Source organism: Apaloderma vittatum, unplaced genomic scaffold, assembly GCF_000703405.1.
Source record: "Apaloderma vittatum isolate BGI_N311 unplaced genomic scaffold, ASM70340v1 scaffold1868, whole genome shotgun sequence".
In the NCBI taxonomy this organism is placed as follows: domain Eukaryota; kingdom Metazoa; phylum Chordata; class Aves; order Trogoniformes; family Trogonidae; genus Apaloderma; species Apaloderma vittatum.
Window position 1 is genome coordinate 123298 of NW_009730021.1, and position 16033 is coordinate 139330.

The following is a 16033-nucleotide window of genomic DNA, read 5'->3' on the forward strand; positions in this document are numbered from 1 at the left end:
AAAACGGAACTTTACCCCAAATGCTGCTTACGGCTTTCTAAGGAACACTGAAGTCTCTTGGACTGTGGTAAAATCTCCCAGGGAAAGTGGCAGAAATCCAGCTACTTGGCACATTTTACAACTAGTCCAGACAAAACACTAGTAAATGTACTCTGCTTTGGCACAGAATAGGCTGTAGGATGTTATGAAGCTTTTCTGTATGCAACTTTTTATCATTTCATGACCCTGAGGAGTGTGAAACTCAAATCTCTCATCAGCTGATTGTAGACCACAGAGGGCCTTAAAGGAGCATGGGACCTTACTGTGTGTCTTTGATTGAACATCTTTTTTTCACCTAGCTTGAGATAATTGTTTGGGTGGTTAGTACATGAAAATGGCCATGTTGGCTCAGACTAAAAGTCTGTCTAGTTTAGTTACCTTATTTTTAGGATTAACCAGTAATGGCTGCACTGGGAGGAGTAGAGCATGCCTAAAGTGAGATTTCCATTACTGTCTCTTCCAGTTTCCAGCAAGGGTATCAGAAAAAAGGAGTCGTCTTTCTTCTTGTGCATTTCCTATAACAACCATCTCCAGAAAAATTTGGCTTTGTCTCTTCTGGAACTTTAAGTGTATCTGAGAGCTATACAAAATGCATCTTCCTGAGGTTCACATCTCTGTGCTGTGTTTCACTTCTAGATCTGTACGGAAAAAACCTAGCATTTAAGCCTGACAGAAAAAATAATTTGATGCTTCATCATCTGTAATTTTCATTACAGTGTGACTTGAACAACATCTCCATCATCTGAGATGCCCCAGAACTCAGTGGTGTACGCCCTGCGGGGTGCGTGTGCTTAATGACTAAGCGCTGTGCTGGCCTTAGCTTTGAATGATTTCACAACTCTTGCTTCTGCCAGTCCCATTTTTTAATTTAACATATTTGATGTGTTTAAAAAATACCCATTCATAGTGAAGTGCTGTAGAACCTCCTCTGGAGAACTAAAAGTGAATTTTATACATCCCTGCCTAAAATCAGCATGTATATAGGGCTGGAAAGAACACGAAATGCCATAATCTCCCACGCATGCTAGCTGGGAAATCAGGCCCCTAGAACTCCCCCAAAACCTGAATGCCAACGCTATTTTCAGTCAGTGGTATGTAGCTGCTGCTGAGGACGCGTGTAATGGATGCACTGGCAACTCATCTTTATGCCAGTGTTTAAAATCGCAGAGGAATACAGATAAGAATAAAACAGAATCCATCTTTCAAACCATCTGTCTCCCACTGCTGCTATAGGCAGTCCCTTAGTGCTCCCGGGATGCCCAAACACCTTCACAAACTTCTTCCAGCTCCTTGATGTCGCAGTATAGTCCGTTCTATTGGAGTTGGCTCCATGCCACAGGTCTGTCTTGGTGTATCAGTGCCCAGACCAGCAGCCTGGACACTTCAGATCTGAAAACACTGAAGGTGTTTTGAAGACTTCAAACAAAAAAATAGAGGTATTGGGCACTGCAGGTGTTGACTGTTACACTACCTTTATGAATCATTACACCCGCAGGAATTGAAAATCTTATTATGTGTGAATTTAATCAGAATCAGCTTTATCACTAGATAAGATTTAAGGGTAGGAAACTCCATTTGTTTGGAAACATGTGTTTGCAATAATTGAAGAAAGTAACGTAGGAAAATACGACATGCACATCAGTAAGATTAAATTTGGCAATTCAGATTTTCCTAAGCTGCAGCAACATCTTGGGGAGCTTGTGGCATGGGCTAATTAATCCTCTGTCACCTGCCTCAGGCCTGGTAGGCCCAGGAGAATTTTTAAAGCTTTATCTTTTCTGCTGTTTTTCTTGAAAATGCTCACATAGAAAAGGAGCGATTTTTGCCTCTTAGCTGTGCCTCTGCTCTTGTGACTGGGAGCTATAGCATCCGCTGGTAGTGCAGGCAATTGACTCACTTCTCACCATTCTCCCCATTAAGCTCTTCTAATTTTTTGTTATCTTAATTAGCACTTTCCTGGCAACACCTTTAAATTGGCTTTTCTTGTTTCAAGACATTTAAAACAGCAGTGGTAAAATGTATAAACCTCCTATTAGAGCAGCATTAATTGCACGTGTGGTTTTGTGACGACTGATGTTGGCCTTTCCTTAGCATCTCTTGACTGTCACATGACATGTAAACATGGACACATCATGAAACGGAGGAGTGAGGTGCCTACACTGGGGGACACATTTACATCTGCATTATTTGATGTTGTCAGTGCTGGCCAGTGCACACCAGCTGCTGTATAAGGACATATACTCCAAGGGTACACAGATGTATGTGTTTAGGGAGCTGTGCACTTCTTTTCTCTTTGAAGTTAGAAGCCCAAATACAGTTTAAATTGGGTCATTTTTTTCTAGATGCTGTTTGTGGAATATCATCTTGTGTACTTAGCACAGGTTGGGTTGGGATGAAAGGGGAACTTCCACCCTTCTTTACCCATATTACACACTCTGGAAAAGCATTCATCTTTCTGAAAGCAGAATTATTTGTATTTCAGGTATCCTCCCTGGGCCTACCTTGGAAGCTAGATCTGCAGCCGCCCTTCAGTCATGGTTGTTTCAAGATTAAAGGCCATTTTCCTGTCATTGCCAAGCCTTTTTCTTCTTGCTTTTCATCTCTCAGCATCACAGAATGTACCTGAATACTCTGAAGCTGAACATCAGCAATGTGTCAGAAAAGAACACCCCACAATTGCTTTTGAAGGTAAGAGCTTCTATCTCCATTTCAAGTTCCAGAAGGATGATCCATTTTGAAGTCCTTCCTGGTGTTATTACAGATGATGATTTAGTCTGTACTGTTTCCCTTACCCCTGTGATCCACAGGTTGATGCAAGTGGCCTGATGAATCCTATTCCCTTTGATGATTTACAGTGTTTTAACTCTGAGGTTTCACGGCAGTCACTTAATTCAAGCAGTTTTAGGACTACTGGCCTAAGGATCTCCATCTTCATTTCTGTTATAGGCTCCCTGTAATCTTGTGCCACACTGAAACCGTGTTTCAGTTTCCTTTCCCCTATATACCTCATCTGCCTGGCTGGATCCAGACACTTTACAAGTGAAAAGCGATAGAGAATTTGGACATACCTGAATGCAAGAGAAGTAAATTGTTTTAAAGTGGCAGGGACCCCCTCCCTGTTCATTTGTAGCTTACTTAAAATTTGTTTGGTTTTGTTATGTACTTTTTGCCTCTGATAGTAGTTTTTCTGTCTTTCATCTGGGCATTTAACTTGATAAGGTCTTAGGAGTGTGTGAGGGGAGCCTTTGCGTTGCAATGGGCAATCCTTTTACTGTTCTTCTGCAGCACGGAATTTCTCATGTCCTTATCCCAGCTGGATTTTCTGTGAGTGTACATGTACTCCTAAGTTGCTGTCTGTCCACTGTCTCACACAACAGTTAGATCGTTATTTCTGAGTTCACCTCAAACTAGTATGTTAAGCTCAGTGTGCCAGCATCCTCAGCTGCTGAATCTGCCTTGCTAAAAATGGTTTCCTCCTAAATGTTGAAATATCGATTTTCATTCCCATTTAAGGCTTTGCAATGCATCTCCAGTTACATTCTTTGCTAAAGGCAATTAAGTACCTTGCAATGTGTCTCCAGTTAGGTTCTTCGCTAAAGGCAATTTGGTTGTGGTTTTGTGACCTTTGAGATAGGATTTCCAGGAAGAAAGTAGTCAAAGGCTTCCTTGCTGACCTTTCAGAGTTCTTCTAGAGAGCTTTACTATTCTTCATGGAGGAGAAAACTCTTGTCTCTTAATTTGGAAAGTGTAAGAAATTTCTTGTCTGTTTTCCATTATCTGTGCTTTAAAGGTTTAAATGGATTAAAGTAAATTAGCAAAATCTTTAAGCCTACAAGATATGGCACTGGCTCTAACCTTACTCCAGTGGAATGGGTAAATAAACCCTGATTTTAATTGCTAAATAAGTCTAACCATCTGTTTAACTGGGAGGGGTGAAAGGAGAAACCCGTGCGGTTAAAATTGTGTTGGAATTCAGTGGGATATTTAAATAAATAGTAGAATAATGAGGATGTTATAGGTACAGAAAAAAGAAGAACTGTGAGCTCCTTCCGTTAACAAGGGGCACTAAACTTTTGAGTTTACAGAGAATATGTTTGTGGGATCCAGCACTGAGATAAATCAGGGAATATTAGAGCCCAGATTCTTGATGGTGAGGAATTGGTGGGCCTTTTTTGGCACTCAATATAAGTGCTTCTCTGCAGAAGTCATGTCTATGTAAACACACTTATAATCTTCCAGTTTGCTTTGTTTTAATCAGACATGAATTTTTCACAGAAAAAAATACTCTCTCATCTCCTCTCACAGTTCTTGTTCCTTTTGTCTCTTTAATGACCAAGGGCAAAAACTGGTAATGAGTTCATTAGAACATGACAGTTGTACAAAAGAAATAAAGATTGAAGTTGCAAACACATCAAGAAAATGACGCAGATTATCATCTGGGTCTCTTAAACCCAAGTTAGATTCAGAGTTATCATTTTTCCTCAGCACCTGTTTCGTCACGATTGTTCATTATACAGTTTAATCCTGTATTTTCTGCTGCAAAGCTCAGCTGGAAATTACAAAGGGATAAACTTAAAGGCACCTTATCTCCACTGCATATAACATTTAAACTCTGTAGAAGAGGGTTCACACCTCCAAAAGCACATCTCAGTTCATAATATAATTTGCCTTAAAGCTATACCCTCTTCTGATGCCAGCAGAAGCAGGTTTAGGCTGCAAGGGGAGACAAACAGGGAAATCTACATCTTAGGTGCTGTTCCAAATTGCTCTGAGGGTGTCTCCACTTCACAGCATGGCTCATGGGCTCTCTGTGGGTCTCCAAATGCATCGTCCCATGGGTCACGACTTGCTATACGATGGGAATGCCAAAACAGCAACTGAAAGAGTGACCCCTGCAGCAGTTCTGCTGATGCTCCCGCTGCCAGGGGAGAGGATTATGTTACATTAGCAATTTTCAGTGGCTCGATGGTAATAATAAGTAAGGCCCCAGACCATTCAGTCATACAGGATGCATTAATTTACTGCCAGAATGAATAGATTAACAAAACAGTTTATGTTACGAAGGGGTTGAATAGCTGCTTTTTCACATCCTTGCTATCCAGGCTTCCCACCACAAGACCAATGGGATGCCATAACATGTTTTGTGTTATCCAGGCTTTAGTTGCCACCTTGCTTGTGCTCAGCCTCTCTTTTCATTGTACTTTTTCTCCAGATTACAATGTTCTTATCATCCAGTTGGCTGGCTAATATCCTTGTCATGGAACAATTCAAGTAAAACTCTTCTATGTCTACTCTTTAACTTATTTCCTGAGAAATTATGTGTTTTCTATGTCTTATCTCTTGCTTGTTGTATCTCATCCACACTGTCACAGACAGGCAACCACCTCTTTGAACTGATATCACTTTGTATTGCTATGGGAGGGGTAAGAAAAAGAGAATACAGTAAATTTTCTACTTGTTTAAGCACAAGGGAGTCTATGTGTGCAAAATGCGTTTATTTAGCTATGTTTGGACCTGAGGAAATGGCAGTTTCTTTACAGAGTCCACTCCCCAAACCACCTGCCATTACATGTGACCTAGAGAAGATGGCCTAGACAAGTCAAGACACATAAATTCCAGCCCATGTATGCTTATTCCACATTCTCAAGATAAAGTCTGTGCTGCCAGGAGAGATGTGGTTGGGGAAGGGGCTGTGAACTGCATGATTTATCCTGGCAGACTACATAGAGATCATGAAGGACAGGTAAGGAATTTGTGCTGTAAGCACCATCCTCTGTGTTTGCACAGTTCCAAACTAACACAATGGTGCCCCAATTTCCCTGGGGCTTATACATGATGCTCATTGTACAGTTCACCAACAATAATAACATACCTAGTTTGGGCTTTTCATAATTAGATTACTCTACTCTGTGCTTAAAGGAAATCCAGTTAAAGTTTGATTTTCTTTGTGAGATCAATAAGAAAATTATCTTTTACTTCCCAGGAGGCTGTTTCTGGTGTCTTATTACCTATTTGGCTGTGAGTGGGTAGCTACATTAAGGATCTTGCATGGTTGTTTGTTTTTCAGTGAGTTGAGAAACTAGTGAAATAAGTATATCCTTAGTGCATCCCTTTTTATTTTTACATACATGTACACATGCATCCAAGGCCTATTTCACTAAACAGTATGTAATCCTGGCTAGGCTCCACTGTGGACCGCTCTGGTAAGCCAAATACTGTGGAATATGTTTCTAGTTCTTGTCAGTCACACTTGTCTTTCTTGTCTTTTCGGTATGTATCTTATAACCAATAGACTGGTCCCTGCATTTGCCACTGGACTATGTCCTTGCTATACCATTCTGGTTCTTAGCACTATACTTTGATATTATGCAGCTGTTTCTTGGACATAAAGCACCTTTGCTATTCAGTAAAGACATTTGGAGCTCCTTTGTAATATGCCTCTTGGGAAAGCCAGAAACATCTTCTGCCACAGCAGTACTATGTAAGGTTTGTTACTGCGAGAGCCAGAGCCATGACTGACGTGCGTACACGTTTGTAATGGGTACAGAGTACTTGGTTTCAGCTTGTTTACCCTGGAAGTGCTTAAAAGTTTGCAAACTCATCTGTAGTATATGAATCACTTGGATGTTCACAACTTAACTGGAAGTGAGTTGCAGACAGGTTTCCACCTGCAGTTTCTATCATTGTATATTTCTCATCAGTTTTATCGCTATGCTCAGGGAAAAGCATGGTAGGCTTCCCAGATTTTCCTCTGTTTTGTATCCTAGAGCTTTCCCCTCTGGGTAGTGGCAGTTAGGGTAAGCTGGAAGAATGTAATTTGTCCCTGCTTTAATAATTGCAGCCTGTCTTCATCCAGAAAAACACCTCAGCTAGTCCCATGCTGAAGCACAGGAGAGAAGAGGACTTAGTTAACTAGCTTGTATCCCAGATCTTCTCAGGACTTTGCAGACTGTATCATCACAGTTGGTGTGAGTTCTCAGTGTGCAGCATTTGACCCGTTGTCTGATCCTCAACCTCTCCTAGATGCAGACAAATTGTACTGTCGCCTCAGGTTTTCAAAATGAATTAGTTGGGAGTGTTTAAATCTGGAATTTTACTTCAGACTGTCTGTAATTACTACCTCCTACCAGATGAATGTGATTCAGGTTGCTTGAATGTAGCTTGCTATATATTTTCTCAATATTTTCTTTCTTCAAACAACATTTCATTGAAACGTGGCCAGCTTCAAACACTGAAATCTGTGGGGAGCAGTTAAGTGTTCTCTTGTTGTATTGAAAGCAAAACCTGTTTAAACTTTGTGGGCTGAAGGATAATAGGGTATGATTTATTTCTTTTGAAGGTTCTTGACATTTTACCAAACACCCCCACTATTGTTGAATTGGTCACCAATATATTATTCCTTTCACTCTATACTGATGGGAAAAAAAGCACATTAGCATCCATCAATTCCAAAGGCCAGCTAGGAAGGCCCCTTAGGAAATTCTGATAATGATTTACACTTTTCTTGAGAAAGTGAGATTTTGACAATCCAAACCAAGATTTTAATTAACAGAGGATGAAGATTGGGGGGGTAAGTGAGAGAGGCATATCTGGCTAAACATCAAAAGGAAGGCAATATTTATATTATGGGAGAATTGTCTTCAAGCTCATAGCCTTATTGCCCTTGAATCTCCATACAGGGAGTCCAAACATTAACTAATGATGGAGTGCTGGCCAGGAATTGGTGACTTCGTGTGGGTGCTGCAAAACATTTGACCTTCAGTGCATTTCAGTATAGATTTTGTTTCCATTAAGCAAGCCTTGTGGCAATGTTTTTTTTTTAAGCGTGAAAAATGGAACTGTGGCAAATGAAGCTGATATTTTCTTCTTTAGAGTTCATAGAATCATAGAATGATTTGGGTTGGAAGGGACTTCAAAGATCTAGGTCCAACCCCCATGCCATGGTAGGGACATCTCCCACTAGATCAGGTTGCTCAAGGCTCCCTCCAGCCTGGCCTTGAACACTTCCAGGGATGGAGCATCCACAGCCTCCCTGGGCACCCTGTTCCAGTGCCTCACCACCCTCAGGGTAAAGAACTTCTTAATTATATCTAGTCTAAACCTACACTCTTCCCGCTTCCACTCATTACCCCTCGTCGTATCACTATAGGCCCTTGTAAAAAGTCCCTTTCCAGCCTTCTCATAGGCCCCCTTCAGGTACTGGAAGGCTGCTATAATGTCTCCCCAGAGCCTTCTCTTTTCCAGGCTGAAAAGCCTAACTCAGACAGTCTTCATAGGAGAGGTGTTCCAGTCCTCTAACCATCTTGGTAGCCCTCTTCTGGACTCGCTCCAACAGCTCCATGTCTTTCTTGTGCTGGGGGTTCCAGTGCTGGACACAATATTCTAGATTGGGTCTCACAAGGGCAAAGTGGAGGGGCAGAATCACCTCCCTTGACCTGCTGGTCACTCATCTCTGGATGCATCCCAGGACATGGTTGACTTTCTGGGCCACAAGCACACACTGTTGGCACATGTTGATCGTATCATTCACCAACAGGCCCAAATCCTTCTCCCCAGGACTGCTCTCAATCCATCCATTGCCCAGCCTGTGTCTGTGCTTGGGATTGCCTTGACCCAGCTGCAGGACCTTACACTTGGCCTTGCTAAACTTCATGAGGTAGACCTGGGTCCACCTCTCAAGCTTATCAAGATCCCTCTGGATGGCATCCCTTCCCTCCAGCATGTCAAGTGCATCACACAACTTTGTGTCATCGGGAAACTTGCTGAGGGTGCACTTGATGCCACTGTCCATGTTGCCGACAAAGATGTTAAATAGCACTGGTCCCAGTACTGATCTCTGAGGGACACCACTTGTCACTGGTCTCCACTTGGACATTGAGCCAACTCTTTGAGTGCAATCTTCCAGCCAGTTCCTCATCCACCAAGTGGCGCATCCATCAAATCCATATCTTTCCAACTTGGAGACCAGGGTGTCGTGCAGGACAGTGGCGAACGTCTTGCACAAGTCTGGGTAGATGACATCAGTTGCTCTTGCCTTGTCAGTTGATTCTGTTATTCCATCATAAAAAGCTACCAGATTTGTCAGGCAGGATTCTCCCTTGGTGAAGCCATGTTGGTTGCCACCAATCACCCCTGCATTTTCCATGTGCCATAGCAGAGCCTTCAGAAGGATCTGTTCCATGATCTTGCCAGGCACAGAAGTGAGACTGACTGGCCTGTAGTTGCCTGGGTCTTCTCATTTTCTCTTTTTGAAAATGAGGGTGATGTTTCCCCTTTTTCAGTCATTGAGTACTTCACCAGACTGCTATGAGCTCTCAAATATGATGGAAAGCAGCCTAGCAACTTCATCTGCCAGTTCCCTCAGGACCTGCGGATGAATCTCATCAGGTCCCACGGACTTGTACACCTTCAGGGTCTTTAAATGGTCTTGAACCTGATATTCACGTACAGTGGGTGAATTTTCCTTTTCCGAGCCCCTGCCTTTGGCTTCTACAACTTGGACAGTTGATTTAAATTTGTTTGAAAATTATGATGGATAAAGCCATAAATATATGATGGTTAGGGAAGTGATTTGCTCTCAAGCAAAACTTCTGGATATTACACCCAACAGCTCTCAATATATTTTTCATTCCGTAATAATTATAACAATAATGAAGGTAGTTCTTTGACGCTTCCCCATTAACGATATCTAAGGCACTTCACAAATAGTTACAATGAGATTAGACTGAAAAAATTATTCAGTGTGCTCTTTCTTGGGGCTCAAGATAGCTTAAGTGAAGGAGCAAGAGTGGTGGTGATGATGAGAGGGAGAGTATCCTCTACAGCAGGACTGAGTGAGGTGGACTCATGGTATAGAGGAACAGGCACTCAGAAGGTCACCAGCACGGTATGCATGGACCAAGACCATGAAAAACTCTTGCCAGCAGCAGAGTAGCTTGTTTATATTTTCTGGAGGTACCGATGGTGTAGCTGAGGGTAACAGCAGCAGCTAACAGCAGCATGTGCGTGGTCCTTTCTTTGGCTTGGTGGCTGGATCTAGGACATAGAAGAGGGCAGCCTCTTTTCAGATGCAAAGCACACCTCAGAAAGGAAACAGGGTGGAAAACAAAGCAAAGTACTTTTCTTCTTTTTCTGTGGTTCAGTGCAAACAAAGACATGCCTTATGGAGACCTCATTCTCAATCTTAAAGTTTACTTAGTTTAGTTTTCTAACTGAATAAGTTTGTGAGCCGGTGGTACAGCAGACCTCATTTATTTAGTACATCTGCTTCTGATAAGTGTTAATATACCACGTTCTCCTAAAACCTTCCATTCAAGGATGTCATTATGTTTTGATAAAGTTCACTTTAGAACTAGTGATCTCATAAGAAATATTCTTGCTTAATCAGTCAGAGTTCACCCTGAAAAGCCACCAACAGTCTCAGCTCAGTCAAGAACTTAATATATATTTACCTTGAAGTCAATAGGATTGTGCACTTGAAATCAAGTGTATGTTTATTTGCTGAACTAAGCCACAGTCGAAGTGCACAGCACTGAAACTTCGAGTCTGTAAATGGAAACTCTAGCATATCATTTTGTTTCTAGAGTGTTCTCTGACCATATGTCCAACTTGCCAAGTTTTCCTCTAACACGGCTGAATCAAATGTTTAAGAAACCAACATATTTCTTGGCTAAGTATAGAATTAGCTGGATGAGTCTGTGAGCTGCAATACATAGTAGACGAGGTTAGAGGTTTCTAGCTTTAGGAGCTGCAGATAAAATCCTGAAGAAACTCTTGTGGTTTGGCTTAAAAAGCTCTGACTTCATAGATCATCCATCCTTTCCTTTTTATAACATTGAGCGATCTTCAGTGTATTTTAATGGAAGTGCTTGAGCTGCAGAATTCGTATTTGTATTTTATACATGGGGCTTGCTGTGTTTTACAGCAATTAATAAAAGAGGTGGAGGTCATTGGTGAAATGTGGTCTCTGATAATACTTTACTATTATTAGCCAGCTTCCAATTTAAAAGTACTGATCTTTATGAGAACAGGTTCATTTCAGAAGTCTTTCAGGATTTTACAGCCTCTGCTCCAGGTCATTGGTGTAACTGACTCATGGTGGGATCTTTGTCCACAGAATACAGGAAACCTCATAAGACTGGATTGCTAAAAAGTACAAACTGTGCATTTAACTTGGTGTCTCCAGTTCAGTTTCTGGTGAGCCAGCAAAGGGTCAAGTTCTGTTTCAGATGTTCAGCAAAATTAGATACATCTGCTTCTGTGGCAGATATATCTACCCACAGGTGAAATTCCAGGAGGGTTTAGCCATGCTTTCCCTGCCCACTCCTGCATTCTAGCTGGTGAAAACCATTGTCCTGAATTTTACACCGTCTCTGCTGGCACAAATGGTTGATGCAGATGTGTAACTGTAAGGATAGTGAAAACAATTTACCTCCAGAGGTGGAGGAGGCAGACTGAATGACGACAAAGGAGTGTTTTTTCCATCAGACTGCAGGAGCTGCAGGAGCCAAGATGCAACTTGCTTTCCTGTCTGAAAAAAGGGATTATACTGATCAGAATATCGCAGGAAGCTGCAAGTGATAGTGAGCACTCACCTTATCTTTCTCAGGGAGATTGTCTGATAGCTTTGAGGCTTGTCTCAGTAAACAATGGATCACAATACTTAAACACTCTGCAACATTTTTAAGAAAAGAAGAAATCTCTGGGTTTGCTAAGAGTGGGGCTGTGCTGGCACGGGTTAGTAGAGTTTCACAGGTGGTGGCGGGGCTCAGGGCTGTGGCTGCATGACACCGTGCTGTGAGTGTCGGGTAGCAGGCAAAGTTTCCAAGGAGGGTTGTTGGGGAGGCAGGATTACAGTAGTGTTTGCCCTGGTTGGAAGCCTGCTAAGAAAAACCAAATCCACTCTATCCTGTGCTTCGTAGACATGTACCTTTCATCCTGTTGATCTCAGGCACGGCAAACGGACGCACTCATGACTCATGGACATCTGTATCCGATGCTCCTGCAGCACTGTGGCATCTCCTCTTGCTCTTGATCAGCCGTTGCCAGTGAAGATCTGCAATGCTGTATGCTGAGTCACCACTCCTGGAGATTTTTAAAAGAAGCGTAAATTAAAAGTGTAAAAAAAGTGGCACTTAGGGACATGGTTTAGTGGTGGACTTGGCAGCATTATGGTTTTTTGGGTAGTTTTATGGTTTGACTCAATGGTCAAAGCCCTTAAAAGTCTTTTCCAACCTAAATGATCCTATGATTCTATGTTAGTTGGGGTTTTAGATCTTATGGGGGTCTGAGCAACAGCAGCTATGCCGAAAAGGGAGAAGCCTCTCTCGTGTTACCTGATTTCCCAATCCCCTAGCCTGAGGTCTGGGGACTCACCAAGTGCAAGTCTTCTGGTTCTCACCTGGGGCAGGTCTTGACTGAGCTTCTGCCTGCCCTTCACTGTGTGTAAATAGAAACCCAAGTGAAACAGAGAATGGACTAAGGCTGGCCTCTCTGCTAGAGCAGAAATGCTGGAGAACTGTAGACGTATTTTGAAGTGGGAATGTGACTTGCAGTCTTTCAATCTCCTTCCTTGCATTGGGCCCAGGACAACTTAACAGTACACTGTCCCGTACTGGAAGTGAGCACTAGTTCCTGCTTATTATCCGGTGTTTTCTTTATCTGGGATTGAATTCCTGGGTTCTTCCTGATAGCTGGCGTGTTTTGCCAGCTGTTCCATATTAATAATAAAAAAATAAATAAACAAGCAGTCATAATTGTACTTTTGCAAAACTAGGTTTGAACTGAGTTCTTCTTTCTCCATATTGAAACAATTTAACAATACTTGTTTTGAAGAAATTATTAAAGTTTAGGAAACAAAGAGTCACAATGCTTGGTATGCATTAGCAACCGTTACAGCCTCCTGTGCATTGCGTGCATCTGCGATGCAGATGATTAGCCTTGATGCAGCAGCCTATATCCCTAAAACCATTTAACAATTGAAAGTAGTGAGATACTAAATGGTTTCATGACTTGCCCAAGACAGAGGACTCCAGTGTCAGTGCTGTTGGGCACTTGGGACCATGCCTACATCTCCAGGTGTCATTTCTCTGTTGGGATGGAAGAAGCTCAGTCAGTTCAAGAAGGAGCGGTAGGAAGTGAAGGGAGAGGCAGAAAATCATCTAGATTTGACATTGCTTTAAATGTTAACATGTCTAGATTGCTATGATTGTTGTGTTTCCTATGGCTCTGTGAGGGCACAACCTGAGTCTTTGGTTCTTTGGTTTTTGGGTTTTTTTTCCTTCAGGGTGGCAAAGAGCACAGCCTTTTCCTCTATCTCCTTCTGTTCCTTGGTAGCTGAGAGATGAGACTATGCCCTTTTCAATGATACCAAGAGCAGAAAAAGTAATATTTTCTCTTCTTCCAGTCATCTGGTAGCCACATACTCTTGGACAGGTTGGAGAGAGGGACATTAGCAGATCTTTTGCTTCTTGGATCTCAGTGAAAGGGAATGGCTCAGTGCAAACAGCTGTCAGGCCACTGATGTTGTTTCTCTCATCTGAGGAGAAGTTTCGTAGTTGGCCAAGACAGGAAGGATTGATTGAGTGGCCAGGAAATGAGGTAGAAACATGGCTGGAAGGTGAAGACTGCTAGAAAGAACATACAAGTGGGAGGGGAGGTGAATGTGGGGTCAGAAGGGTAAACTGAATGAAGCCATGAAAATAAGACAACTGGAAGAAAAACTGAGTTGGATTTGGATATTGAGAGGAGAGAGAAGAAAACTGGTTTGGCCCATTTTGCAGAAAGTTACATACCCTACCAATAATAGCCTTCTGAGTCCTCATAACTGTGAGTGGAGATCAGAGATTCAAGAAGGCAATGAAGCTAGAAATTGCAGCAGTTGAGATGAAGACATATTTAATGTACAATTAAAGATTTCAACAGATCATGTTAAAGAAAGAGAGAATACCAGTAATGAGGTGGAGGTGGTGATGGGAAGACAAGACAGGAGGGTGATATGTATGTGTAGGAGGACTTCTGGGGTAAAGCCAACTTGAGCTTTTTGGCCTTATGAGTAAAGTTGAGCTCTGAGTGCTGACACATTTGTTTGCTCAGCTTTGCCGGTGCAGCAAAAGATTTCTCCTTCCCCTGATAAATTTGCTGAGTTGTGGCGTGGTTTCATGTTGTGGAGGCATGGGATAGGAGTGAAAGTTATTTTCCAAAGACTATTGCACTAACCTGTGGCGTGATCTACAACAGAGAGCTAAAATTTAAAATTAAGCCAATATTAAAATACAGTTCATTGTCAGTCTAATAAAGATAATGCTATAATTTGACTTTCACTTCTATGCATTCTTGGAAGTGTCCACACCTACTGCGTTTGAAGAGACAGGTGGTGGCAGAGGGAGTCATTAGCCTTCTGATCTTTGGTTACAGCCTTGTTTGCTTTGTGTCTGATGAGTTCTGCTCAGTGGTCCACACAGAGTGGAAACCATGGCCTCAGTCTTATCAGGCAACTGTTTACTTCAAGAAAAATGCTCTGAATACTGAAGACAATTAAAGCAGAGGATGGTCTGAGATGGTAGGTCTGATTCTGAAAAGGGGACATTTAATCAGTCTATACCAAGAAAACAGCCTGAGGCCTTAACATATGTTACAAAGTGATTTGCATCTGTTGTTCATGGTTGGAATCCAACAGTGAGAGTCCTCCAGGCTAGTGGGTGGTCTGAAAAGCGTGTAAGTGATTGAGTACTTGCAAACTGGCTTATCTGCCGCTTGCTATACGTGGTTTTCCCTGTGCCAGGTCTGAAGCAAACAAAAAGGGAAGGAGATTGCACAGTTACAGAAGTCACGGCTATCATCTGGGGTTCCCCAGGAATGCTGAAATACTCACAGACAGTAATTAAACATACCAGGAAGTAATCAGCAGGGTTAGAAGAACTTAAAAGAGACTGTACCAAGGCAGTAAGAGAAGCACTCAATATGTGATCAAGTTAACACTGCACAAAAGTAGCTCTGAATATCTGCAGAACAGATATTTATTTATTCCCATTTATTTTGGCAGGCCCCAAGTGCCATATGTGTGCTCTATTTCATTGAATAAACTTTTACTATCAAATCAGCGTATTTTACAGGGCCTTTATGTAATGCATGTAGTTCATGTTGTCTCTTCTGGAATGGGGTCCCTCTGAATCTTCCTTCTTCTTCAGCTTCCCTGTCTTCCACCCTTATGGTCTTTCTTACGATCTTTGAAGCATTTCTGTGCTATCTTAGGATGGGAGCATGGTTAGATAGCTGCGTGGTTAGTCTGTGTATGTGGGTAATACGTTTATTTTGCACAAACAATCCTTGGTCCTGTTTAGTGTAGTTTCTTTTGGTCCAGACTAAGAAATCCACACTGAGAATTATTCTGGAAGAGATATTCTTGAATAACACAGTGGTTAGCCATGCTGCATGCACCTGCCAATGGCTTTGCACTTTCAGGCCATGAGCATTTAACCTCTGCTCTTGCGTGGTGTGTGCTGGATGCACAAAGCTGTTACAGCCTGCTGGAGATGGGAGCTACAACTGGGCTCAAGTGAGTTGAAGCGGTAAATGCTGTCCTTCAGACAGGGAAGTCTCAACTCTGTTTACCTACTTCTTTCTTCCAAAACGCACAGTGTAAGGGTGAGGTGGGGAGCAGCTGGTTTTGAGGAGATGAAGGCTCAAGTATTACCAGGTTTACCACATCTTTAGAAGCTGATCCAAAACCCATCAAGCTCAGTGGAAAACTGCCAATGATTTGAAGAGCCTCTGGTTCAGGCTCTTAAACCCAGCTCCTGCGAGTTGGCACACTGTCCTTTCTCCAGCCGACTAATCCTCGTCCCAGTCCCGTGCTCTCAGGAAGCTGGTACAGAGCAGAGTGTTCGCAGGCTGCAGGGACCACCCTCCGAAATGGCAGAGGGCCTCTTTTCACCTTGTCTTATGTGTGCAAAATAGCCTGAGCACAGCTGTGCCTGCAGACTTATATTTCCTG

At 42.4% G+C, this 16033-nt stretch overlaps 1 protein-coding gene across 1 annotated transcript in view; it reads left to right on the plus strand.

The window, feature by feature from the left end:
- The first annotated feature begins 2573 nt into the window (after positions 1 to 2573).
- LOC104277843 (semaphorin-5B-like) overlaps positions 2574 to 16033 on the plus strand; it is a 79856-nt gene continuing 66396 nt past the window's right edge. The window contains exon 1 of the mRNA XM_009874617.1: positions 2574 to 2727. Coding sequence (XP_009872919.1) covers positions 2574 to 2727 — 154 coding nt within the window. The remainder of the gene's footprint in view (positions 2728 to 16033) is intronic.